This window comes from Lissotriton vulgaris, chromosome 1_1 (assembly GCF_964263255.1).
Source record: "Lissotriton vulgaris chromosome 1_1, aLisVul1.2, whole genome shotgun sequence".
Classification (NCBI taxonomy): Eukaryota; Metazoa; Chordata; class Amphibia; order Caudata; family Salamandridae; genus Lissotriton; species Lissotriton vulgaris.
The window spans coordinates 952,942,092-952,969,520 of NC_141685.1; the positions used below are offsets into that span (position 1 = coordinate 952,942,092).

At 44.3% G+C, this 27,429-nt stretch overlaps 1 protein-coding gene across 5 annotated transcripts in view; it reads right to left on the bottom strand.

Moving 5' to 3' along the window:
- The window catches only part of RBMS2 (RNA binding motif single stranded interacting protein 2), a 285,759-nt gene that overhangs the window by 38,195 nt on the left and 220,135 nt on the right, over positions 1-27,429 (bottom strand). For 4 of the 5 annotated variants that reach the window (XM_086959473.1, XM_086959498.1, XM_086959507.1 and 1 more), the window contains exon 5: positions 11,453-11,610. In XM_086959473.1, coding sequence (XP_086815599.1) covers positions 11,453-11,610 — 158 coding nt within the window. The remainder of the gene's footprint in view (positions 1-11,452; positions 11,611-27,429) is intronic. The other variant, XM_086959490.1, reaches the window with a different exon arrangement.

Below are 27,429 nucleotides of genomic sequence, written 5' to 3' on the forward strand. Positions count from 1 at the left end.
CTCTACACCATTGCTTTCTACATCTCTGTGTCACTCCATTCTACTCTGCACCACTGCACTCTATGCCATTGCTCTCGACACCACTCTACTGTGCACCATTCTACTCTTCACCCCTGCACTCTACGTCACTCTACTCTGCCAGACTTCACTCTACGCCACTCTACTCTGCACCATTGCACTCTATGTCATGGCACTGTATGCCCCTGCATTCTACTATGCACTACTCAACACCGCTCTACTGCACTCTACACCAATACACTCTACACGACTACATTCCACACCACTCTACTCTGCATCACTTCACTCTACCTCACTCTAATCTACTCTACAGCAAGACATCCACTGCACTCTACACCTCTGCACTCTACCTGAACCATTCCACTCTACGCCAATGCACTCTACATCACTTTACTCAAAACCCAAGCACTGTATGCCACTGCGCTGTATGCCAATTTACTCTGCACCACTATACATGCCCCTTTTTACTTCCCATCGTTCCCTCATCTCCCTCCTCATATCTCTCCTCAAACCCATTTCCTACTTCTCACCTCTCTCCCAATGTATCTCCCTTCCCTCCCTCTTTACTCACCATTAACTTATCTCACCCTCTCCTCTGCCACCCATGCCCCACACCTCCTCTTACAGTCTCCCTCTCCACCTCCATGTCCATTCTCCCATTTTTGTTACTCTGCTTAGCCCTGTTCTCCTTCTCTTTCTTTCTCTCTCTCGCTCCCTCACTCCTTTCTTTCCCTCTAATACTTCCTCTCTGGTATCATTATCTTCCCATCTCTCTCACTATCTTTCTTGCTGCCCCCTTCCACCATTTTCTCTTCTCGTCTCTCAATGCATCTGTCCTCTCTCTCTACTCCCACCCTGGAGTGTTCGTTCTCCTGGCTCGGCTCCTTCTGGCTGCACTTTTAGCTGCTGTTTGCCTGGGCTCTGTCCCGGGGGTTCCCCTCGTTGATTAGCACCTCCCTTTCCTGGAACACAACCCTCTGGAGGCAGCCAGACAGGCGGGAGGGAGGGCTACGGGTTCACCCTGCCATCTCTGCCAGGAGCAGGGACAGGGGGGAAGAGTACAGAGCAGGAGGTGGCGGCTCTTCTCTCAGCCTCAGGAGGAGCCAGCACTCTTTTACTGATCTATGCCACTGCGTCTGCATTCTTACCACTTAAACTGACGCATACATGTCGCCATATCACTACATACATGCATTTTACCTTTGTGTCAACACCACTACAATATATCTGTCCTTAAAGGAACAATTCAGCTAACTCTAGCCTCGAATTCATCCACTGTAACTGATGACAGTTTAAATTACATCATGAATGTTGGTAACATAACTGTAGGTGACAGTGCCTACGTAAGGATCAATATAGATATACTTGGGGAGACCCAATAAACCCTTGTAGGCTTGGGCAGGGTAAATGATTGAGGTAAAAGGTGCCTACAAGGGATTTTCTTTCTTAGACTGGGTATATGTGATTAAAGAAGATTATTTCCAGGATTCGTGAGTCAATTGAACCTGACTGTATCCATAGGATAACCAATGTATTTCAATTTTGTTCACAATCATACATTCAATGAAGTGAAAAAGTAGGAGAATATGAACTTAAAAAGCACACAACAAACTAATTATATTCCCAAAAACTTGTATTTTGAGCAAATCATGGGGATGTATAGAAATTAATCAAGATATAAAAGTCATGAAAGGCTGTACATATGAATTCACAGATCAATTCATAACAAGACATCAACTCCGTAAATTGATAAGGAAAAACCAGTTCATAAATGCAAAAAGGTTTCTTCCAATGCACACAGGCTGTGGAGATGATGTTATTGGTCGACGTTTCGGTCTTCCTTGTTGTCATCTATGAGACCATCATCAGGAATATTGTTTTTTCAAAAAGAAAGCCCCTTGAGGTAACTGGGCACAAGTTGCCACTGGTCTCCAAAATGAATGATTATTTTCTCTTGAATCTAGGAGATCTGAATTGGTAATACTAGTCACTCAGTATTACAGAAATATAAGCTTTAGTAGTAGCCGCAATTGAAAGAGCCAAAACCGTGGTATGAGTCTCACGATCGGCAGTTAAGACCTTCCGCAGTGGCGAGTAGACCTCTAACGTTAGAGGTCTACTCCTTCAGGAAGAGGGAGGAGGTACTTTTTTGGCGGATAAAACCACGAGTAGTGATTTGTCCTTAAATAACAAAATCTTGGAATTAGAACGACTACAAAAAAAGCTTATAAGAACTCGTTTACATGGCCATACATTAGCCAAATATTTAAGGTCCAACGTTATTCCAACTGGCCTACAAGTCCGGAATGAGCCAGCTATTTTCCTAGAAAATCCTAAATTTAAAGAAAACTTTAGCTTTGTGTCAAACACCTGCTCAAGACATTGGATGGTCTTGGGCACTGAAACAGCTGTAGAGGAGGTAGAACGCCTTACTAGGGAAATAGCAGATTTAAGAAAGGAGATTATCGACGACAAAGCCTTGATAAATGCAAAAGAGGCCCTGGAAAGATTAGAAAAAAACTATACGAGAATTTGACATCTATACCCAGGGTACAAAACTGGACAAGGTCACAAGGGACATTCAAGTATACGATAAAAAGAACACCTATGCCTATCTCCAAGAGGGGTATTATGTAAGAGACCAAAGAGGGGGTCTATCTAGCAGAGGAAGAGGGGGCTATAAGAAATATAACACTTTCTCTGGCTCTTCGTTTGGCAGCAGCTCGGACAGTGACTCTGAACGCCCGAGCACCAGCACGAGTGGGCATCCCAACAACTTTGCTCAGAATTATTCTGAACATCAACCTTTTTTAGGTCAGGACCAATGGTGGAGTCCTCGTGGCAGAGGGCGCCCTTGGGGCAGGCCCAGGGGAGCACGTGGTGTCACCTGGACTCAAGGAACAGGGAGTGGGAAGAAACAGCCCCAAAATCAGCAAGAATATCACAGAGAAATCCAAACACGACAGAAGCATTACAGATAGTAGTCCATCAAAAAGATAACCCTGTTATCAATCTGTCGGACAATAAGCTAACACTTTTGGAACATGGCGTTCTATCAAAGGGATTATCAGTTGTGCCCACATCTATGCCCAACAACTTCAATTTGAAAATCGAACTACACCAATTTTTCAGAAAAGTGCGATTAAAACATTATTTTCTGAAAACCCCCTATAATCCTGTTTTTTCAGGTAGTGGTTTGAGACCTCCATCTAGGTTCAACCCTCCGGTTCATATGCTGGACCATAAATTATTAGCTTTTGAACAAGTAGTCCTACGAGACATTGACATTACACTTGCTAGTCGGCAGTATGTTCCCTACAATATGAGCAAAGAAGAAAAGGAAGCCCTATATGCCCTGAAGAACAATGGGAATATAGTAATAAAACCCGCGGACAAGGGTGGAGCAATAGTTGTCCAAAGCACTGACAAATACAAAGATGAGATACTCTCCCAGCTTATGCCCTTTTAAAAAAAGACCCTACCAAAGAAAAAACCATCACTAAAACAGCCTTGGACGATGGGCTGATAAGTAAGCTAGAACATGCGTTTTTGAACAACAAACATCCACGTATGCCAACTATATACACACTCCCTAAAGTACATAAACGGATGACCGATCCACCTGGTCGCCCAATTATTTTGGGGTGTGGTTCTTTGTTGGAACCTCTGTGTAAATATATAGACGTCTTTTTAAAACCCATAGCCACATTCACACCTACATATTTACGAGATACCACTCAAACTATCCAACTGGTAGATGGACGTACTTATGACCATACCACCTCCCTGTTAGTCACCATGGACATCACGTCCCTTTATACTAACATTCCCCAGCAGTCTGCCTTGGTATGTATGGAGAGAATTTTAAACCAGAGACCGGCACCCCACAGAGTTTCTACTGAGTTCATTATCAATCTTCTCACCATAGCAATGACCAAAAACTTTTTTATGTTCCAAAATAAATATTACATTCAGACAAGTGGTGTAGCTATGAGGGCAAGTTTTGCGCCAAATCTGGCGATAATCTTCCTGAGCGAATTCGAACGTGAATTTGTCCTCAACCAAATCAACCTGTATCGGAACCACATTTCCTTGTGGGCCCGATACAATGATGATGTCCTGTTAATATGGGAGGGAAACAAGGAGGTATTGTCAATGTTTCATGGTTGGCTCAATGACCGCTCTGAAGACATTCAGTTTACATTAGAATCTGATAACAGGTCTATCAACTTCCTAGATATCCAGATTAAGGCAGAAGCGGGTACTCTATACACAAGTTTGTATAGAAAAACCAGTGAGAGGAATACTCTCCTAAGATAAACGAGTCATCCTCCTCGCAACCTCAGAGACAATTTGCCATTTGGCCAATTTCTGAGGTTGCGGAGGAACTGCAAGAAAAAGAAAGATTACTTTGAAGAATCTTCTCTGTTGGTTGGTAGATTGATTGAACGAGGTTACCCACCACGACTACTAAAGAAAGCTTGTAAACATGCGTGGCATAACCATCAGGAACATCTTTTGAATGTACAACTAAAAGAAAAAAGTGCTGAACGCCTAGTGTGTGTGACTACCTTTAACACCAAAAGCAGTGCAATAAAGAAGGTGATAAACCGTCACTGGCATCTGGTTAAAGAGGAATTGGGGGGAATGCCCCCTCCGCTACATGCATTCAGGAAAGGTAAAAACATCAGGGACCATCTGGTTAAATCCCTTCTGACCTCCCCACAACAAAATAGCCAAACTACCTTATGGGGTCTTCAACCTGTGTCAGGACATACAAAGTGTGGTGGCTGCAAAGCTTGTCCACTCACCTTGGAATGTACTAGCTTTACACACAATGACCTTACTTACACCCTTAAGAATCACAGCAATTGCAACACCACGGGGTGATTTATGTCATCAAGTGCCCTTGTGGGTTTCTATATGTGGGCCAGACGATCCAAAAAATCAAATGCCGCATCCTCCAACATGCGAGCAGAATACATTGCAAAACACAGGGGGCACCCTTAGTGGACCACTTCATTAGATTTAAACATGACCCCAACAGTTTTCAATGGTGGGTCATTGAAAAAGTGAGATCCAACCCCAGAGGAGGGGATTTGGATGCCATTCTGAATAAAAGAGAGTGCATGTGGATACACCTTCTGAATACTGTACAGACAGGATTGAACGAAATGGAGGAGATCAATAGACAAGTGTCCCTCCTGATTGTTTAATCATATTGCCGGCTTAAATGTACTTGACCGTCTGCATGATTTGATATTGTAATGTAATGTAAATTTGTTGTTCATTTATGTTTGTAACAAAATTATGTTTTGTTTTATCTAACATCCAACTACAATTGTATGCCCAACTTATTTGGAGGTTTTGAGAATGCCTTGTTATCAACATAGTGTTGTGTTGCTTCAGAATCAGGTATCAGTAGGTTCCTCAATATCGAGGGCCCAGCCCTTCAATTTTGAATTAATAGAAATGATCCACTTCTAATTAATAGAAACGATCCAGTGTTATATTATTACATTCTGGCCCCACAAATCGAGCGGAATATAACTCACCCCACTTTTTAATTAAAAAAGATCCAGTGTTATATTATTACATTTGTGTTCCCACAAATCGAATGTGGTTTTAGAAGGTAACTCACCGCTCTAATATGGCGGCAGTTTACACTCTGCTATACCGCGATATGACAGTCCCTTTTCTATGTTGGACTACATCTATGTAGTCTTCCGCGTGTATCAACACCGCGACCCTACTCGGGACTGAGTACGCGAGACGCTGGTTATGCCCGAGATATCATCCAAATTAGGTAAGCGCTAAGACTAAGTACTCTAATCCATTTTTTGAGAATCCTTAATGATGTACTGTAATCTTATTGAGGCACTTTCCCATTTCAGCGATCCACCAAAAAGACACAATCGTCCTTAGCCGGAAGGGACACTCTGAATTAACGCCCCCCCCCCCCCCCCACCCCCCCTGTTTTGGATTCTTTGACAAAAATTAGGTAAGCAGTATGATTTTAATTGTGCCACCATTATTTACACTGGGATGTGTTTACAGTATCGTAATCTCATTGAGGCACCTCCCCTTTTCAGCGATTTAATTACAAAGAACCATAAAGACACGATCGGCACTAGCTGGAAGGGACACTTTGCATTAACTGCTCCCCTCGAGATAATTATGATTTTGACTACTTGACACCACTGACAAATACAGGTACCTTTACTATGATTATTGTTGTCAGTGGGATAATCAGTGGTAGTGATTCTGGATATTTGAACATACTGGTTCCTTCCATAGGGATTGTCTATGCAAGAAAAACCTCTGACTGAATAACTTCAGAGCGATTCCTTCGTCTGACACACGAACAACAAGGTAATCTCTCAAATCTTTCTCATCCTTCCTCCACACATGGTATGAGGCCTTTGTTGGATTTTTTAGGTCCTCATGAAACTATATTGTTTTTTAGGAGGACCCTTCATTTATTGATCAAGAAAATATAAAAAAGAAAAACATAGCTGAATCTTCCTCACCGTTAGGGTAAGCCACTGACCCTCGGTTTTTCATTTGACTTAAACTGCTTTATTTGGCAACAGCATCCTTAGACTATGTCTTTGTTCCGTAGGGTCACCCAACGGTATATGGTTGCCCGTTACAGTCCTGATGAAGACTCGCAAGGCCCAGGCTTAACTCACCGTGAGGCACGAAGTTGAGTCGAAACGTCGACGCTCATTTAACCTTGACCTGGACCTATATATTGTTACTCTCTTGTGCACCATAACCATCAAATACATAGGTTTCCGAATGAATTTACAATTAAGGTTGGATTGATGAAAGGCCAGGTCCTAGTATAGGGATGATTATGGATCCTTGTGTATAATAAAATAACTGTGTTTTTATGTCACATATCTTTGCAATTCTTTGCCAATTCCTTTCTTTTCTTATCACTGAACTTTATCACATCTTTCTATTTTTGCACGCTCCTCTTGAGGCAACCAATATGACCTAGATGTATTGTAATAATCATTTACATCATTCAATAGTGGTAGAAAAATGAATAAATCACCACTGAATATCTGTTTTGCTGTTGCGTTGTGAGATTGTCTAATCTATTGATCAAGAGTAAATTATTATACTCTACCAATGAAGTTTGAAATTGTTGACTAATTGTGACACTGTGAAATAATAGTCTTTGGTCCATTGTCTTATAATATCGTTACATACCCAGGTCCTAGATCGTTTGGGTTAACCCATTTCATTAATGGACTCTGTGTAGTAGACATTCTGGAATGCTTGCCTAGAGTATGCTGGCAGAGAGTAGTTGTGAGAGTACTGTGACTACTCTAGATTAGAAAGTCAGGAATGAACTGGTTTTGTAAGTATTACCGGGCAGAAGAAGAATACTTTTGCTACAGAGTTGTTTTGAGGTATGGTGATGTCAGGGGTAGGTCGAGTTCCTGTATATGCCCCAATTATTTACTTTCTTGGGATGGAGTAGGTATGGAGGCAGAAAACAAAGCGTTATGGCCTAGGGAGGTACCATGAAATCAGAGATTAGTTCCCACACAGTAGTATTTCTATTTTGTGTTAGTTTATTTTAAATTGGTGATGGAACATCCAGTGGTCAACTATAACCGAGCATCTGCAGTGACGTTGGTATATGTGAAATGAGAATTACTGATTTTTTATGATTTTTGGGTTGTCTGCATAGTTGCTGCAGGCAAGTCCAAAAGAGTAGATGGCAGATGACAGAGGCGTGAGCGGTGCATTAAACAAGAGGATGGTCTGTGTGCAGTCTGGTAGGACTCTGCATAAGAGTATGGGGGGCTTGGTGAGAAGAAGACGAAGTAGACTATTTAGCCGTCTATCTGAAGAACAAGTACATCTAGTCCACGGTACTTTCTTGGACTTCCATGTCGCATTGGCAGTCAGTTCGTATTGAGTACTTGATGGTGTCGCCAGATGCTTGGAGATTCAAAAAGCCAAGTACTACTGCCTCTGTCAGCATTTGTGGTTTTCTTGAGGTAGTCGAAGAGAATGGACTTATCTAGTGATTTGTGAGATTCAACAATCTCCTAAATCTTTGTTTTAAGCCGTGATTTTCAGAGTTTAGTAAGGAATGAGTTGGATGTTGGTAAGGGAGCTGTATGATCTGTACTTCTTGGGTTAAGCTGCTTGAACTTTACCCGTGGAAATCTACATTTTTGTTGGGTGCTGAAAGACAGAAATTGTTGCAGCATTGTTTAATGTCATGAGCTTGTTGAACAGTGAGGGTGGGCATGGATTGGTGGTGAAGTGAACAACCCTACTGGAGATGATTAGTTGCAGTCATTGGATGAGAGAGAAAGGGAGAACTGAAACCAGTATTGAATGGGTATATATTATGTTATGGAGCAAATGTACAGAGCACACTTGCCCCTAATGTGTCACTGTACAATTCTGACTGTCCGCAGTGATTACAGGCAGGCCTGTATGTTTGGTTGGAGAGGTGTGTGGCTGTAGTATGACATATGTTGGAAGAGTTGGGTGAGGTACATGATGTCTTGACATGTGGTTACCTTGTGGCAAACTTGACGCTCTATGATTATGGCACGCTTCAAGATCCGTTTACATTAAGTTCTTAATCGAACAACAGTAGCACGATTGGGGTGATATTACCTACTAGTTTGGGTGGTGGTGTGGCCTGCAAGACCAGATTAGCATCAAAGTCTGAAGAAGACATCCACCGAAAAGTGGAGGAAGCACAGCCCAAAGAAATCAAAAGGCACCACCAACATGCGGGTTTATGAAATTCCCTAGAGGCAATGAAGAGGCAACTCAAGGGAACAGACACTCCTATAGATGGTCGGTTAGGGCCTCTCGAGAACAACCTGCTGGCATGCTACCATTCAGGAACCCTCTGGAAGGACGGAGGGGCAGAGGAGAGGTAAAGGAAAAAGAAGGGGAGGAAGTCCTCCATGCCCAAATGGTAAAGACACTCTAACCTTTCCAACCTTCACCTTAATTTTGAGATGCAACCCCTGGGAGGAGGAGTGGAGTAAAGGTGCAGAGTCAAGCTTGTAAGCCATTCAGTCCAATGGACAATGTGTGATATATTAGCGAGGGGGCAAGGTCCAGAAACTGTGGAAAGAAACCAAAATCTCAAAATAAGTAAAAATATATGGAAAAATATCGACTGGGCTCAAACAGTAGCATAAAGTCATGGGTCAGATTCTGGACCGGACAGTTGTGTTTACATGGTTTTAAAATAATTCAACAATTTGACAACAGAATGTCAACAAGACCTTGCACATTGCAGGATTTAGTGTTTGCACTTACACTACTCCATACGTTCAGCGCTAGGCAGCCTGGGATGGAGACCAGAGGCCAAAGGATATCTATCTCCCACACCGTCTGTCCATAGTAGAATGGTTCTGGTTGGGTGGCACTTGTTGTGTGGATAGTGACCTGCACTCTTGTATGCATCACTCTCAAGTTTGTGCTTGTACATGTTGCATAAGGCGTGTGATGGTAGGGTTTTATAGGTTCATGCTGTTTCTTAGCTCACAAATTATCTTTAAAAGTTCTTTCTGGAGGCAGTGTGATGAAACTATTCTGTGTAACGGGTGAGCTTTTCTGCCTCGCAAACGAGACAGGATAGTGTGTGAGATATCCTTTGTAGACAAGGTTAACATTGTGATAGTACTGCCTGTACTGTTTATGCTTAAAAACTTGTATTGAAACTTAGATTTTGTTCATGTCGAGTTGAAGCACTCATTTTCTCTCTTTCCTCGATTGGCTGGCAGTTTTTAAGAGGCAAGCATACTGAAGGTATAGGGAATCAGAGCTTGCGCGATTCCTGGCTTCTTTGTGGATGGGAGTCCTGGTATCTGGACTGTGATTCCTTCATAGAAGGAATTTCACCACATTGATGGACATCCACTGACAGATGCATGGGGGCGAGTGCCTGTGTTGTGGGCCACGGGGTGAGAGTGACTAGGTTATGAAAAAAGACTGCAAACTAAACCCTCAATTGCAAATGGTTGGGTGGGGGTCAAGTGGGAGTCAACGTTGGCATCAAGGGTTTGTACTGCTTAATGGGTGGAGCACCTCTACAATTGGTGGCGGTGTAAAATGTGTAGGATGCCTATTTGTGCTATGGTCAGAGGAATGTTGACCAGGCTGAACCATAGGTATGCTATGATGTGCAGTTTTCAAGCCTACATGTAAAATATATTTTGTGCAGTAGGTGTCATTTTTTATTGCCTTAATCTCTATTATGGCATTTCTACACATTGGTATTGAATGGGTTCCAACCTGTACACCTGATATAGAAATTATATTCAAAGGTTTTTGGTGTGATAACATATTTTGTAACAATGCAGGCGGCTATGGGCTTAAAGGCCTGCCCGTAGCCCTGTGGACTAAATTACACTGAAAAGAAAAGCGGAGCCCTGCCGTTTTAACTCACAGCACACTACGTGTTGTCCCTAGGGTTTCTTTTTGAAGTAAAGATATTTTCAGTCTATTATATCAACAATTAAACAAAGTGTGCATTTGTGATTCGAAAAGATTCTTTCATTTGATGACTTTTGTCAGATAAGTTATGTGCAAACCAAATATTTACATCACAAGAATGTCACCAATACAAACATAATAGCCTTCAAATGTTTGAGACTATATACTCAAAACATTGTATGTGTCATTCAATCGAAGGGGACCCAATGCATTTTGGGTTATAAGACCCTTCATCAGGGAAAAAGAATTCTACACATTGCCCACACCTCTTTTCAAAGATCATAATCAACTCCTTTGTAAATAATACCCCTTAATCCCTCTAGCTCATTTACATGTTCCAAATAGCCCCACTAATTATCACACCTAAGTCCTATTAATTCCATCCTCCAACAAAAAAACTTCTGTAAATGCATGGAATGGTTTCCTTGAGAGCACAAGATTAATTCAAAGAACCAATTATAATCATTAAACACTGACTAACCACTAACATTGTATTCCCGGAGCAGCGTGCTGCCCGGAGTAAAGTGTTTCAATGCCTCGTCAGGGGTTATGTGCTATATAAATTCGATTACAATACGATTCAACAGGTGAGTTACAGCTGGCCAAAGGGGTACAGTGGCAATGACATTTGCAAAAGTCATCCTCACATCTCAGTCGGTTATGTCTATAGAGAAGGGGGTAGTGCAAGATTATGGTGGAAGCCTGCAGTCGAGTTTTGGGAAGTCACGGTCTTGCACATGGAAATTAATGAGTACTTTGGTTTCTGTGGTTTGTATGTATCAACACTACTGTTACCATTTAGAACATCCCCTATAAACTTCCAGTAAAAGAGCTATCATCTGACGAATCCTTACAGTGGGTCGGCAATTTTAACTCCCTTGCGATATTATACCAAGCACCCTCTTCCCATAAATGAATCTGGATGAAATATCAGCCTGACCTTGCGAATCCCACGCCTCGGCTGGTCCCGTTGGCATCCCGCAGGATCCGCGTGGAGATGACCTGTCCGAATGGCTTGAGCATTGCCTCTAGCTCTTGTTCGTCCATCGTCACCGGCAGGTTTGAGATGTACAGGTTGGTCGGGTCCTGCTCCTGTTGCTATGGAAACAGTCAAGGAAAAAGAGGTGAATTGTTCAGGAGGTGCATAAAGAGTCTCTAGAGAAGCAATCCAGCAACTAGGGCACACAAGATAGCATCTCTCGCAATGACACTCTTTAAGCCAATTGCATAATACCATACTAACAACGTTGCCTAACATTAATGGCTTTTAACATTTGTCCTACACTAACAGTCATCCCTAGAAGGAAAACCTATAAACAACCAGCAACAGACCCACTTCGAAAACCATCTCTACAATGACAACCTGTAACACAACAGCATTAGCTCCACACACCTCTTACGGTTAACTCCCTATAACCTATCATCAACAGTGTCACACTTACAACCGTCTACATCTGCAACTTCATTCAAAACGCCAACAACAGACCACACTAACAACTGTCACTAGCAGTTTCTCCTCATACCCTGGCAGCAACAGCCTCAAACCTGCCATCTTTAAGAAACAACATTCAGTAAACTATCACTCACAGCCCACACTCTGACAACTGCCTCTAACAGTGACCCAATCTAACACACAAAATACACAGTCACGGTCAATTCCTGTGAGGAACTAACAAGAGCCTCACACTCCCAGAAATCTCAAACATGAGAAACTCTATACCCCAGCACTGTAAAAAGAGTGGCGTCTTATACCCAATGAGCAACAACCTGCTGCTCTCCCAAGGTGTCTCAGGAAGATGAAAAACCCATTCCACAAACGCTTGACTATTTCTACTCCTCACCGCAGTGAGCAACACATGGTTGCTTTTCTGATCACAGGATCAGAGGCACAGATTCACATAATTTAGTTCTTAAGCACCAAAAGCAGGAATTTTCAAAAGCAAACCCAACATTTATAAATTAAAATAAATAAGAGCAACAAAGGAAAAACAGCTTAGTAAAATACCTTGGCAAAAGACAAAAATTGCAATACAAGCTTTGGCCCTTCCAGAACAGTACCGCATTCTACATCTAAATAGGGATAGCAAAGTAGGTGGAGGGGTTGCGATTGTCTTCAAATCATCCCTAGTGGCTACGATAATAGACACTTTCCTAGATAATTCAACTAAGATCTGTGTCTTTAGACTTGAATTCTCTCCCCAGGATCACTGGAAGTGTGCTCTAGTATATAGCCCTCCAGGGCCTCTAAAGGATTTCTCCTTATAATTGATTGAAAGGATCACCCCTCATTTTATCGCTTCTAAGTATTTTCTCCTTCTTGGGGACTTTAACATACATAGCGAAGATGAAAAAAACACTGACACTGCGCTGTTTTTAGCAGACATGGCCACTTTAGGGCTGGAAATTAACAACTCAGGGCCGAAACATGTAGCAGGTCACACTCTTGATCTTATTCTTACCAATTCACCTATCATACTCTCCCTTCCCTCCCTCCGGTACCTGTGATCTGGACAGATCACTCTCTTATCAACTTCCAGATAACCAGCCCGTATCAGATAGTCGCCAATCTTCCTCATAGCGGGAAGACTACAGGTTTATGGCACAAAATCTCAGAAGAGAACTTTGTGCAGGAGTACAGACCTCCTACTTTCAATAAGTCCAGAGATATAAATAGCAGACTCAATGAACTCCATCACGCTATAGGGACTGCCTTAGATACGTTGGCGCCTCTTAAGCCAATACAGCCCATTACTGGAGCTAAATGCCTTAATAAGGGGGTTCCTCAGGGCTCATGTCTCAGCCCCACGTTATTTAACATATTTAACAAACACAGCTTTGTCCCTTTTTTATATGCAGACAACACGCAACTCCTATTTTCGATTGACAATAAATCGGACGCAACTTTACAGCTCTTTGCAGAGGGTATGCTTGCTATGTCTAACTGGATGACGAAGAACTTCCTCCAGTTGAATGCCAATAAAACCGGAGTCCTCCTGTTTGGCAAAGCACAATTTCTCTGGTCCCCTGATTGGTGGCCAGCAGAATTAGGCCCTGCTCCTATCTCCACTACCAAGGCTAAAAACAGGAGTATACCTGGACCTTTCCTTATCTAAGAAGGACCAGATAGCTGTCGTCTCAGGCAGATGTTTTGGCATGCTAAAGCTTCTTCGGAGAGTGTTTTGTCTTCTCCCCCTATCGGTGCACAAGACACTGCCCCAAGCTCTGTTAGTCAGTCGTTTCGACTATTGTAATTCACTACTGGAATGGCAGGAAGTCTGGTTCTCTCAAGATTTCCGTAGAGAGAAATCGAACTGTAAAAAGCTGGAAAGAACCTGGCGTAAATCTCGTTTATAGTCAAAGAAAGATATTTTTTAAGCAGCAATAAACACTTACCATAAAAACATCAAGTTAACTCGGAAAAGACACATCTATGTTCAACTAAGGGAAGCAGGAAACTCAGGGAAGGAAATGTACATGATTCTCGAATCTTTTACATCACCTACGGCCTGCACTAATCCTATCCCTGCCTCTCAGACCTTATGTGATAATATCTCCGACTTCTTTGATGACAAGATTGAAAAAATCTATGATGCCTTCCCTAATGTGGTGAGTGTCGTTGATACTCTCACTCTCCCTTGTACAGTGCCTAGCAAGAACGACGTCTTGGCTCGTTTTCCTCCCTCGCAGGACTATATAGTAGAAGAGTTGTTAAAAGCAGCGAAAAGAGGATCTAGCATTGATATCATGAAAGCCAAACTGTTGGCCTTACTGGCTCCGCATCTATCCTCTCCTATAGGCTCCTTCATCAACTACTCTCCAAGTGAGGGAAAAGTTCCTTTGGCTTGGAAATCTGGGCAAATCCTTCCGATTCTCAAGAAAACCAACATACCACCCACAGAGTTATCTCATTATCGTTCAATCTCACTCCTCCCCCTCATGATCAAACTCCTGGAGGGCTATGTCGACTCGCAGCTCATGGAAGATATGGAAACTCATTCATGTCTAGACCCTTCACAATCTGATTTTAGACCGAAACATTCTACCGAAACTACCCTGCTTGGCGTTACTGACTTTATTAAACTTTCTCTGGATAATGATAAGGCAAGGTCGTTAGTGCTGCTGGACTTCTCCGCAGCCTTTGCCACTGTAGCACATCATAGCCTATTGCTGAAATTGACTGAAATCGGTGAAGTAGGGCGGGCCTTTCAGTGGTTTTCCAGATTTCTGGAAGAGCGCACCCAAACCGTGAATCTGGGTATGTTTCGCTCTGGAGATAAATGCTTTAATAAGGGGGTTCCTCAGGGCTCATGTCTCAGCCCCACGTTATTTAACATATACGTGGCTCCACTAGCAAAGATCATCAGAGAACACAGCTTTGTCCCTTTTTCATATGCAGACAACACGCAACTCCTATTTTCGTTTGACAATAAATCGGACGCAACTTTACAGCTCTTTGCAGAGGGTATGCGTGCTATGCCTAACTGGATGACGAAGAACTTCCTCCAGTTGAATGCCAATAAAACCGGAGTCCTCCTGTTTGGCAAAGCACAATTTCTCTGGTTCCCTGATTGGTGGCCAGCAGAATTAGGCCCTGCTCCTATCTCCACTACCAAGGCTAAAAACTTAGGAGTATACCTGGACCTTTCCTTATCTAAGAAGAGCCAGGTAAGCTGTCGTCTCAGGCAGAGGTTTTGGTATGCTAAAGCTTATTCGGAGAGTGTTTTGTCTTCTCCCCCTATCGGTGCAAAAGACACTGCCCCAAGCTCTGTTAGTCAGTCGTTTTGACTATTGTAATGCACTACTGGAATGGCAAATGAGACGGTGCTAAACAGGTTGCAAGTGGTTCAGAACACTGCAGCGTGGTTAGCTCTGAATCAATCATTCAGGGCTACCTCCCGGCCGTTACTGAAAGGCTTTCACAGGCTTCCCATCCGTGACTGAATCAAGTTCGAAATATGCTGTCTGATTAAAAAAAACATCAGTGATAGCGGGCCCAAGTATATGACTAAAAGTCTTGTCCCCTATCGACCCAGTAGATCCCTGCGTTCAAGTGGGAAGGCTCTGTTAGTAGAGCCTGGGGTCAACAAATTCCGAAATGGGGCAAATCTTTTGCCTACGTAGCCCCACATCTCTGGAAGTCGCTCCCCAGTGCCTTACGTATGTGCCCTAACTTGCTTAAATTCAGAAAACTATTAAAAACAGAACTTTTTAAAGAATGATTGCCCTCACTACCTCCTCACTTCTAATCTTCTATCCGTTACTAGCGCAGAGATACCCTTGCTGGAGTGGGGGAATGAATCCCTCATTCATTCATTTATTCATTCAATACTTGCATGTCAAAGATTAGCATATTTTGCCAGAAGAGGGCAGCAGCATTCAGCACTGCTATTTGGACTTTGGAATTATTTTCCAAAAGTCTATGTCAGCAACTGGTACACATGGCATGCAGGCTGTAGAAGAACTACTTTTGAATTCATTCTGAGAATCAACGTTGACTTTCTCAAGCCCATGATCATGGAAGTGCGCCCCATAAGTAATGTCTTGCAGCCCCATGCAGAACCAGCAGAAGAAAGGACGCCATGCTATTTTCCGTTTCCGGTCACGGAGCACTAGTGGATGACTACATGAATGCTGCGCACTCCAGCCACAAACTATAATTTGCAAGATACTGAATCCGGTCCAAGAAAGGAGAAATGTACTGTATTGCAATCCCATAGGGGTACATAGAATCCGAAAATTGCAAAAAGATTTTGTGGGGCAAAGTGAGCAAATGGTCGACATACCTTGGGGCATCATACATACTAGGACTATGGTTGACGACCAAAGAATCTTCAACACGCTTTTATGAGACCAACCACTAAAAGGCGGAATAATGCACAACATGCAAATCTAAAACGAGGTCTACGCTCCACAATGAAAAGGTTATTTGTCCTGTAACCATCTCCTTCTATATTGTAGGGATATAGGTTCACATGCTATGCATACTCCACCCACCCAGTGTAGGGCGCAGACGAATGCAAGTTGTTATTTTTTTAAGAAGTCTTCGGTCTCAAACTTTTTGTGATTCCTCCCTTAGCCACAATGCACCATAAGAAAGACTTAACCTCAGCTTCTTCTCTCACTGGGTGAGTAATGTGAGTGTGGTGAAACAGGACAAGAAATCTGTATGGTGGATTGTGACTATCTGACGAGAAAACATCTTGGCTCATTGCTCGCATCCAGGGAGGCAGGAGGGTGCAAGTGAATCTACAGCACTGTAAGCTACAAACAGATGGTTACAGGGTAAAATGTTCCATTTTCAGCATGTGCTGCTGTAGACCACATGATTTGGTGCAGACAGTAAAGCAGTACTCTCCTACAAAGTGGTGGCTGGCGAGCAGATAATGTAGATGCTTCAAATAAGGTTTTCAATACTATTTGGCCAACCAAAGCCTCTCAACAGGCTTGAGGATCCACACAATAAAGTTTAGTGAATCAGTAACTGGCTCTAGTGGGGTCCTGATGAGTCAAACTAGGAGAACGTGAATGGTAATAGGTCAAGAGGTCGCAGGAGAAGAGTCTCTTGCTGTGGCCAGTAAAACAAAGCTTAGTGTGGTGCATCCATCCCTCAATATCTTTCAAGCAGTTTGCATTTTGGGACCAATGTCGTTGGCATAGGAGTGATAAACTGATACAGGACATTTCCAAGATGACTGCCAGTGGGTAAATTTAAATGTTAAGGAAGGTTGATTTGAGTACAAACCCCTGGAGAATTCCATCACCGATAGTGGTGACGTCTGAGCAGCTTGTCTGGTGCTGCCTTAAGGTCTGGGCCACTGGGATTATGTGGAAGGGACTAAATTATGCAGCAGGGTTGAGAAGTTTATGTGGCAACAAATTGCAAATTATGTAGCATAATGTGACACATTTTTTGACAGTATTACTTTATTATTTTAACATACGTACAGATTTAAACACTGTCTGGGAAAATATTTCAACTCATTAGTTCAAGATTAACATCCAAACACAGCAATAAGCAATTTAAAAGTGACCAGTTAGTATTTGCAAAGGGCTTTCCATTGTGCGGCAACACGAATTGCTACATTTTTAGTAACTTTTGATCCGTTTCAGCAAGAAACAGTTTTTATGTTTAAATCTGCAGATTATGCAGTAGATGATGGATTATGTGGCAATGTGGCTGATCCATAATTATGTGCACAACGCCATGGCTACGGGATAGGAATAGCATATGTCCAGGAGCCTTGGTAATTGTAAAGGTGTCTCAGTGTTACCACAAGAGTCCACAAGAGGGCGCCAAATAGTAATAAATAGCCTAGTTGAATTGGGTTACTGGGTCTGAAATTCCGTGCCCTGGAGCTTTAGAAGCTATCTGATAATAATTTTGCCAGAAACTAACATTCTTGCAATTTTGCATGCCAGTCCGCTGTAGGCTATGGACGATGCCCAGGAGAGTCCCGTCTGACATATTTTTCCACCCTTGTGGAAGCAGAATATAAAAGTTGCATTAAGTCCTACCATTCACTTATTAAGAAGGCAAAATCAGTTTATTTTAAGGAGAGAATTCAAACTGCCGAAAATTCCACCAAGGAGCTTTTTAAGGTTTTTAAAGAAATGTCCTCCCTGGCATCGATTGTTCCTCCTGCTGTAAGATCTGAGAAATCCTGCAATCAGATTGCAGAGTATTTTGCAGCTAAGGTAGAACAGATCTACTCCTCTTTCCCCGGCTCTGCTCGTGTTAGCGTGGAAGGGGAGGGGGAACAAGAACAAGTGGATGCTCTTATATTACATAAGCTCCATGGATTTCTGGTGCCTGCCCCGGATAGCCTCAAACAGATAGCAAGTACCATTAAATCAGGATCACCAAGGGATCCAGGGACCCCGAGGGTGCTTAAAGAGGGAGACTGGATGCGTTAGAGCCCTTCATTAGACATCTTATCAGCTTGTCTTTTAGTTCAGGAATGGTGCCTAAAGATGGAAGGAGGCAGTGGTGCTTCCTCTTAAAAAAAAAGTACCATATTAATATGGAGCAACTAGACAACCTGCGACCCATCTCTCTACTTCCCTATTTTGCCAAGGTAGCTGAGAGGATTGTTAATACACAGCTGACAGAGCACATTGGCAAGAACGGCCTCCTTCATCCCTTGCAGTCTGGCTTCCGCGCCCTCCATTCCATCGAGTCGGCACTACTGCATTCTACCGAGATCATTCGGGAGCATGTGGACGACGGACAAACAGCGGCACTAATTTTGTTAGACCTAAGTGCCGCGTTTGATACCGTCGCCCGCCAGTGCTTGCTGCGGGCTTTGAAGAGGGGTGGCGTTGTTGATGGAGCTCTGAAATGGCTGGAATCCTTTCTGACCGAGCGCAGCTTCCAAGTTATGCAAGGGGCCCACTATTCGAGGAACATCAAGCTCATGCAGGGGGTGCCTCAGGGCTCCACCCTGAGTCCTACTTTGTTTAATCTTTATTTCACCCCCCTGGCAAAAGTAGCAGATAAGTTTGGGATTAACGCCCTGTCCTATGCCGATGACACACAGCTAGTGGTCTCCCTGACTCAGGCCCGGTCTGATGCGGCCGTCAACTTCATGTTGTGCCTGCAAGAACTGGCCGAGTGGATGGCAAGCAATGGTCTGAAGCGCAACGGCACCAAGATCGAGGTACTGATAAAAGGGAAGGCTCCATCTGTCTGTTCATCGACTTGGTGGCCTCAGACGCTGGGCCCAACCCGACTCCGTGTGAGCAAGCAAAAAACCTTGGTGTTTGGGTGTATAACAAACTGTCCTTTGACTATCACACCAGGCGGGTGACAGGTGAGTGTTTTGGCATCCTCCGAGGTCTTTGGAAGACCCTAGATATTCTCCCTATTGCATCCAGAAAGATCATAGTGCACGCTTTGGTAAGCTCGCGCCTGGACTACTGCAATCTCCTGTATTTGGGCGCAACTGACAAGTGTATACGGAGATTGCAGGTTATCCAGAATGCAGCGGCAAGACTTGTGCCTATGTTACTTAGGAGAGCGTCTGCTGAGAAAGAGCTTGCCTCCCTTCACTGGAACCCTATTCGGGAGAGAGTGAAGTTTAAGGCGATGTGTGTGAGTCACCGGATCCTACAGAAAAAGGGTCCTGTGTATTTACACAGCCTTCTTACTCCTTACACTCCTATTCGACTGCTTAGGTCAAGTGGGAGAGGGATGGTGCACATCCCTAAGATCAGGAGAGCTAGGATAAACCGATGGTGATAGTGCGCATTACAAAATAGGATGGGTGGCCGCTCGTTTCGTTATGTGGCGGCCCGGCTGTGGAACACCCTTCCTCAGAATCTCAGATTGGAGGAATCCGAATCCATCTTTCGTAAAGGTCTGAAGACCATTCTATTTCCCTTAGGTTAATCTGGTGTGTCATTTCATTTCTTTTTTCTGTTGTGGCGTTGATGCTTGGCTGTTACCTTAGCGCGGGGACACACTGGGTCAGTGTAACCAGGCGCTCTATAAACTCTAATAACATAACATAACATATAACATAACATAACATAACATACTGGCATCGAATGGTGGTTTGCACAAAAGCTTTTTTTTGTTTCTTGCCTTTTCACTCTCCTTCTCTGTGGCACTGCCAGCTGAAGTGTCCATCTCTTTCTTCCACAGTAGGCATCATCAGACTAAATGTTTGGTGCTTCCTGAAGAATTTATGATCTTTCGTTTTGACTCAGTGGTCCCCGAGAATTCTGTGATTTCCTGAGAGCGAGAGGCGTCACTTCAACCCCGCATCCTATGGAGTGGCTCGCCTCTTCTTGCTAGCGTCTCCTTTCTCCCCCTGTACCTAGAGTGCTTCTCTTTCTCTGGTGCTTACTGATTCACCGTCCTCCCAGGCTACTGGCCTGCTGTGCTGTCTCTTCTGTGCACATATTTTGCTCCACTCCTCTACTGTTGACATCCAACGCTTCACTCTAACAGCAGCAACCTTAGACCGGTGCCTTTATACGTTTCCAATTAATATTGCTCAACCACAAGCCTGTCCCCACACGTGTTCACACAGATGTAGAAGCAGCACTACGGCCGTCACCAGGAACAATGGCGCTCCTTGTCCTTCCTCAGACAAACAGTCTTCGCCCATCTCTCCATCTAGTGCCAAAAATATCTGGAGTTGGGTAGTAGCCTAGACGCAAGTGAAGTCATTCTCCAAACAGAGCTGGGGCTTCCAAAAGACAGGGTAAAGATAGGGGGAGACGTCGGTTTTCTTCTACTTGACAGCAAATGGCACCTTTCATATGGAGAACCGTTTCCATATGGCCACTAGATGGCGCCGGTGGTCCACAGAGGCTTGCCTGAGAAGGCATTCACTTCGCACCTTCCATTCACACCCGGCGAGCCGCGCCAAGGTAACGAGCCTCCTCTCAGAGCCGCGCGCCGCCGAGGCGCCTCCCCCTTTCGCGCACTTAAAGGTTGCAGGAGGGGGATTTCATTCAGGTGAACGCGCCAACAAATTAACAGGGAGAGCCGAGCCAGAGTTGAGCCAAGGGACGGGCTCGGCTCTTACAGCCCGTGCACGAGCCCAGCCCTAAAAAGAACTATGTAAATCACGCAGCAAACATCACCTGAAATATAATGAAGTCTCTTCAAAATTGTAAACAAGTGGATTTCTTTAACACTTGGAAGCTTTGATATTAATATGTCACATTATGCCAATGAACTGAGAAATGCAAATCACCCACTACAGGTGCCGAAGATTAGTGCCAATTAGCTCACTTATTCGCTCACTAATTTACAAAGAGGACACTGTGGAGTCCATAATCATATCTACTTAAGCTCACAATAGTGCTGAATCATTGTATCCTAAATAAACATATTCACTACTCCTTAGCAAATGTATCCAACTCAGAAGCCTGATCGCGTCGTGCACTATGGTCTCCTTCCCATTAGGTGCTTGTTTTGTCGTCTACTATACTCTATTCAGGCGCGGCCGGTATAGGTAAGAGCATGGGGTGGGGGAGTAGACGGCTTTGCGGCGAGCGCAAGGTAAGTGGTTTCATTTATTTTTGTATTTAATTTTACCTATCCTGCCCTCGCCCCACCGCTCTCACCTGTTCTGGCCGTGACTGACTATTCTGATATTAGATCAAACATTTTTTTAATCTTTTCTATAGCAAGTCTGACTTGAAGGCCTTATTTGCGTTCTGTGGAATAAGGAGTGCATCTTTTGCCTCCTGTCAATTGACAGACTTTGCTCCAGTCGATTAGCCTTTTAGAACCGCCACATGTTTCTTTGCAGGCAAGAGTAAATACAAGGAAATGATGGACTTCTGAAACTTTTCAGACAATTACCCCCAGTCACTATTAGAACTGGGTTGAATCCATCATCGTTCTTTAGCTCACTTCGCCACCTCAGTTCAGACCCAGCCATATGCAAATCAGTCTTGACCCTCTTCCACATGGGAACAGTCCAGCCCGTACTGCCAAGCCAGGTCTTCCCTGGACCGGAAACAAGCAATCTGGGACCGGTTTCAGGGTAACACCCCTCATCAGCCAGGCTAGCTTGAATCCAGTGGCAAAGTGAGCAAGGGACCCACGTCTGGGCTTAACCTGCCAACTTTGGGCAAACAAAGCCACTGGATTCAAGCTAGCCTGGCTAATGAAGGGTGTTACCCTGAAACCGGTCCCAGGATGCTTGTTTCCGGTCCAGGGAAGACCTGGCTTGGCAGTTCTGGCTGGACTGTTCCCATGAGGAACATTGGGTCTGGAATAGTCTTTGTTGTTTTTTTTTTTTTTTTTTGCAGTTTGAGGCATCCTCGACCACCATTTGGAAAAACAATCTGAAGACAGTATCTAAGGTGTGAGGCACAGTAGGTTCTGGGTCGAAGTTACGAGGAGTCAAAAATGTAATGAAACAAGTCAAGGCACTTCTCCGAGCCTGACCTCTGGAACGTGACATGATGTATGGCGAGCGAATATCAATACAGTTCACACTGCCAAATATTTAAGATGTTATACCATGAAATTAGTCAGATCTACCAAAAATGTAACTATCTGTATAATAACCTGCATATTAAAATGTTTGGTACATACGACCAAATTGAGTACCCTCGCCGACAAACATAGAGAGTGTGGAAAATGAATAAATATACTGATTAACAAAAATACTTGTTATTTGAAACAAACAAAAAAACTTGTTATTTGTCGTTCTCAACTAGGATAGTTGGGATTAAATCCTCTGATTTGTTCCACAATTAATGACTTCACCCCTAGTCCACAACGCTTCCACACGTAAACAGCATACTTCTGCATTCAGGGCCTTCTGGAAACTCCCTCAGCTGTCTGCCAAGCTGGAGAAATGCCAAAGTCATTGAAAAATGTGGCATTCTGTCAATCTATGAATATTACTGTATTCAAAAACGTTCCACAGCTCTTGCCCCAATTTGCAGAACACACCCCTGCCCCTTCATTGTAACACTTATCCAGAGCTTCAAGCCCCTCTGGGAAACCACACACTACATCTGTTGGATAAGATAGTTTTGCCGCCGGTGTAGAAATTTGAAAAATGAGGAAAAGAAACCAGATTTCACAAAGCCAGTAGGTGTAGCTTGCATTTTGAGTCGTCTCTAAAATATTTCTTTAAAACCCGCTGTAGTGAAAAAACAAAACAACAAAGGATTGCTTTCTGTATACAATGAATCTATGAAATACATGATGTTAAGTGTTCTGATTCAGGGTACTTCTAAGATGTTAAATAATCCTTCATGCAACGCAATGCAAGCACCCCAAAAGCAGTGGAATGATGCGCCTAACGGCCAACAGCATGAAATGAGACAATAAAGCCCCTCTTGGCACAGCCAAAGCCCACTCTATATTTTTGTAAACCCCTTCACTGCTCATGACGAGCTCAGCTCGTCATGAGGCACGGTTGAGCTGTGCTGATGACGAGCTGAGCTCGTCATGAACAATGGGAACTCTGTGAGTCCAGCACCGGGGGGGGGGGGGGGGGGGGGGGGGGGGGAACCTCTAGCAGCCAAGGTGTTAAAGAATTGGTAGCAATAGGTCTTTAGACCGTTGTGCTGCCAAGCCAGACCTAATGAACATTGGCAAGACTTATAGGTCTTGCCTTTTTGCTATTGTGGACCACCGCTACAACTCACTAGTCTGATGTGATGTACTCCAAGTGTTGTATGACCGGGGTGGGGAGGAGTAGGGCAGATCACTACTTGGAAGTGCAGGCTCTTTTACCAGAGCCATCTCTGCCCTTTCCCCTGTTGTTTTCCCTGTGGGCCTTGTTTCCCCTGCCTGCCTGATGATGGAAGGTATGCTCCTGTCTTTAATAATAGGCAACATTCCTCTAGCTGTTTGAGTTTGCTGGACAACCAGGGACTTAGCAATCTCTGTGTCCTTTTGCATTTCTTCAAAATGGGGGCCAAAGAGCTTCTCCCCATCGAACGGGAGGTTGAGGAGGTGCTGTTGTACTTTGGGTATCAACCCGGAGGTGCAAACCCAGGTGTGTCTTGTGAGGAGGATGCTAGTGTTAATGCGCCTGGAGGCTGCGTCCACTGTGTCAAGTGCAAAACGCATGTTGATGTTTAGGGTGAGTTTGCCTTCGTACATTATCTCATTCCTCCTCTTTTTGTACTTTTCTGCATCCTGCATCTCCTACCACTGAAACCTTTCAGTCTGACAGAATTGGCTTGTGCCTAGTGTATAGCAGATCAAACTGCTACTCTTTTGGCAGCAGCATCAAATTGTTTCCTCTCCTTATCAGGTGGAGGGATGCAATTGGAGTCATTAGATGAGAGTTTGTACTTTTTCTCTACCTTAGTTGTCACACACGTAGCCTACACCTGTTCTTTGAAACTGTCTAGGCAGACTTAACATGCCTTACAGCATTGGTAGAAAATGTACCATGTATACGGACTTGGAAAATGTTTCCACTCTGAAGTTATTTTCCTCTAGTAGCACACACATTCCTAGTTTGTGGTGTCTGGCTGCTTTTGGATGACCATAGTGTTCTAAAGAAGGACATCCCAGGATGTCAACATTGCAGTCCTACTAGGCGTCATCACTTGGCCCTGTGCCAAAGGATTGGCCATAAGGGTCAGTGAGATCATATGGATTGACAGATTCAAAATATGTATGTGGGGGCCCCTCATGTGACTCTGGTGGAGGCTTAGTAGGTGGAGTGTGTAAGCATTGTGGTAGTGGAGGAGGTAGAAATGGCACTGATGAAAGGGGTGGCAAAGGGCGTGTGCCCCTATCCGTGTGTTTTTCAGCACCAAGCACATAGTGGTCTCTGATGAAAATTCCTCTTCGAAGGCAAACATTCTCTTTCGAAAGAGTGTCTCTGATAACTTTGGCGGAGGTGATTTTGCAAAGATCTTCCTGATGATGAGAAGTACGAAGAGATGCTTATGTATGGCATCAAGTTGCTCTTGGAGTTAAGGCAGCATTGGTGTCTCCAATTCTTTGGATCTGACTGTCCTCAAAGCTTTCACTGTCAACAGGATTTTGGGCGCCAGCTTTGGTGGTGCCTTCGGCAAATAATTTTAGGTGCAATTGAGGGTGCTCAGCGCCCTTGGACCAAGAAGGATACGGCAAACTTTGGTGGAAGCTTGTTCAATTCCGATGCCTTCTCTGGCTGCTGACCGGAACACAAAGTTGGTGAAAGCTCTGGAGGCAGCGGTTGCTTTTGTCCATGCTTAGGGCATGATGCCACTCCCTATAGAGGTGCTCAGGCTCAGCGTGGGGTTTCTTGTGCAGCCTCAGTTTGGCTGTATGTCTCCGTGGACAGGCATGGTTCTTAAGAGTCTGGGCATCTTCTTGGTTTGAGGACCAGCCGTCTTTGGTGCTAGTGTAATGCCCTCTACTGCCTTGCGTTCTGACTTGTTCGAGAATACCATCACCGGGAATTGGAGTTTGTTGGGCCGCCGGGACTCTGAAATGACCTACAACATTACCTTCTTTGGCACCAATGGGATCCTCTTCGATGAAAATGTCCAGATATTTAAAGGACAGTTGTTAGTGCATTTTGTGGTGAGCCCAGCACCTCCCTCTGTGGTACCCATGGCTTTAAGTTGGAATGAAAAAATGGGGGGGGCTCTCAAAGTGGCTTGGCCAATGTAATTAAGGGGGTGGTTTAAAAACACGTAAGCTAAAATTCTGTTCTTAGCCTAGTGTGCTACCGACTTGTATTTTGCTGTTTCTGTCGTTGCATCCTACAACAAGTCAGGACAATTGGCTTTTTCAATGGTTGTTAGTTGCATAAGATAAATAGCAGCAGCTATGGCTTGTATATAATATTGAAAAAGCTTCCACTTAAAGCCCTTGTGACACCACGACGATGTTGCGGTTCCTGAGTTTCAAAAAAAGAAGGGAAATCCAGAGAGAAAATGACTCTCTTGAAAGGAATTCCCTTCCCCTAGAACGTTCGCCTGGCATGACGTCATGCCATAACTTCTCCACTAGTGAGAAGTGAGCAGTGTGAACACGCGCACATCGATGTGCCGGCTGTCGCCGCAGTCCGGAAAAAAACCAGACGCCCTGTACCAGGGCACAAAACAGAGCCCGATAGAGACCGGTTTCGAGGCCCCCTTTACAAAACGGCTGGTGCTCAGCACCGGTGAGACCTGGCCCACTTAAAGCCCTGGTGGTACCTGAAGGTATTCTTGGAGTGGAAGGCGAGGCAGGACTTGCAGGAGGCATCATCATGATTGAGGGAGAGCAAGAGATGGCAGACAATGTGGTGATCTAACCACAGATACTTGCAGTTGCACCTCAGACAATATTGGGAGGGTCTCCCTTCCATAATCTCCATCCAGTCTGCATTCTCTGGTGCCGGTTATTGAGAAGGACTTGTGATCCCCAAAGTGTGCATGCAAGGAGCTCCCCAATCTGCGGAGCATCGAACGGTAGTCACTGGTCTTCTGAATGTGCCCAGTAGAGTGACGTGGAATTGTTGAAGCACAGACTGCCCTTCGGAATCATTAGTGTGGAATCTGAACCATGTGGGCCCAAATATTGTGTGAATACATATAATTGTCTCTGGGCCCTCTCTCTGTCTAAGACCAAACCCTAAGGTGAAAAAAACCCAGAGTTTTCGGCCGAGCTTGGCAACAGTACAGGAAGTGACAATGACAATATGGAAGAAAAGGGTGCTAAAGTGGGCAGGACGAAGAGTGGCCCAGAAGCAGATCTGATACAGTCATGGATAGACAGTTAAGAGGAAGTGGTTACCATCAGGAAATGGGTCATCTTGTGTAAGGTTCAAGGTTTGGTCTTATGCTAGTCAGATCCTACTCTCTGCTAAATTAGATATAGCAAAGCAGGCAGAGTTATGCTGGAATGAAGCAGTGGCGAATCGTCGTCACGTCAGGTGGAGCTGCAGGACTCTGTAGTGGACCATTTTCCCCCTTACATCTCTCCTTGGTCCCTCCTTTATTTTCAGCCACCTCTATCGGAAGAAGTTGACTGTTCCTTTAAGGCGCTCTTGCTCTCAGACTCGGCCGGCGATCATGTGACCGGGTCATGTGACATCAGCCGCTGGATGAAAGAAGACGCGGAAAGAGGTAACGGGAGAGCTCGAGAAAGGAGAACAGAAGAAGATGGCCTGCGCAAAGATTGCAGAGGCGTAGCTTGAGCTTCTGGCGCCCAGGGCTACCCCCTAGATTTCCGCCTATGGCAGGTAGTGGCGGGGTGGGGTGGGGGGATCAGGGTAAAAATGGCCGCGAGCAGCACGGGTGGATTGGCAGGGTTTAAGTTACGACGCACCACTCTACTCCACTACATTAAGAAAGGGTGTGAAACTGCTGCGTAAACATAGAGCACACCTCAAAGGTCAAGTCTCAGTTGATGAAGGCCCACCAGCACTAAAATGGTAGCTAAACACATAAGTAAATGTATCCCTACTTCCTCTTTACACCACTCCATACTTAACTGCTGCT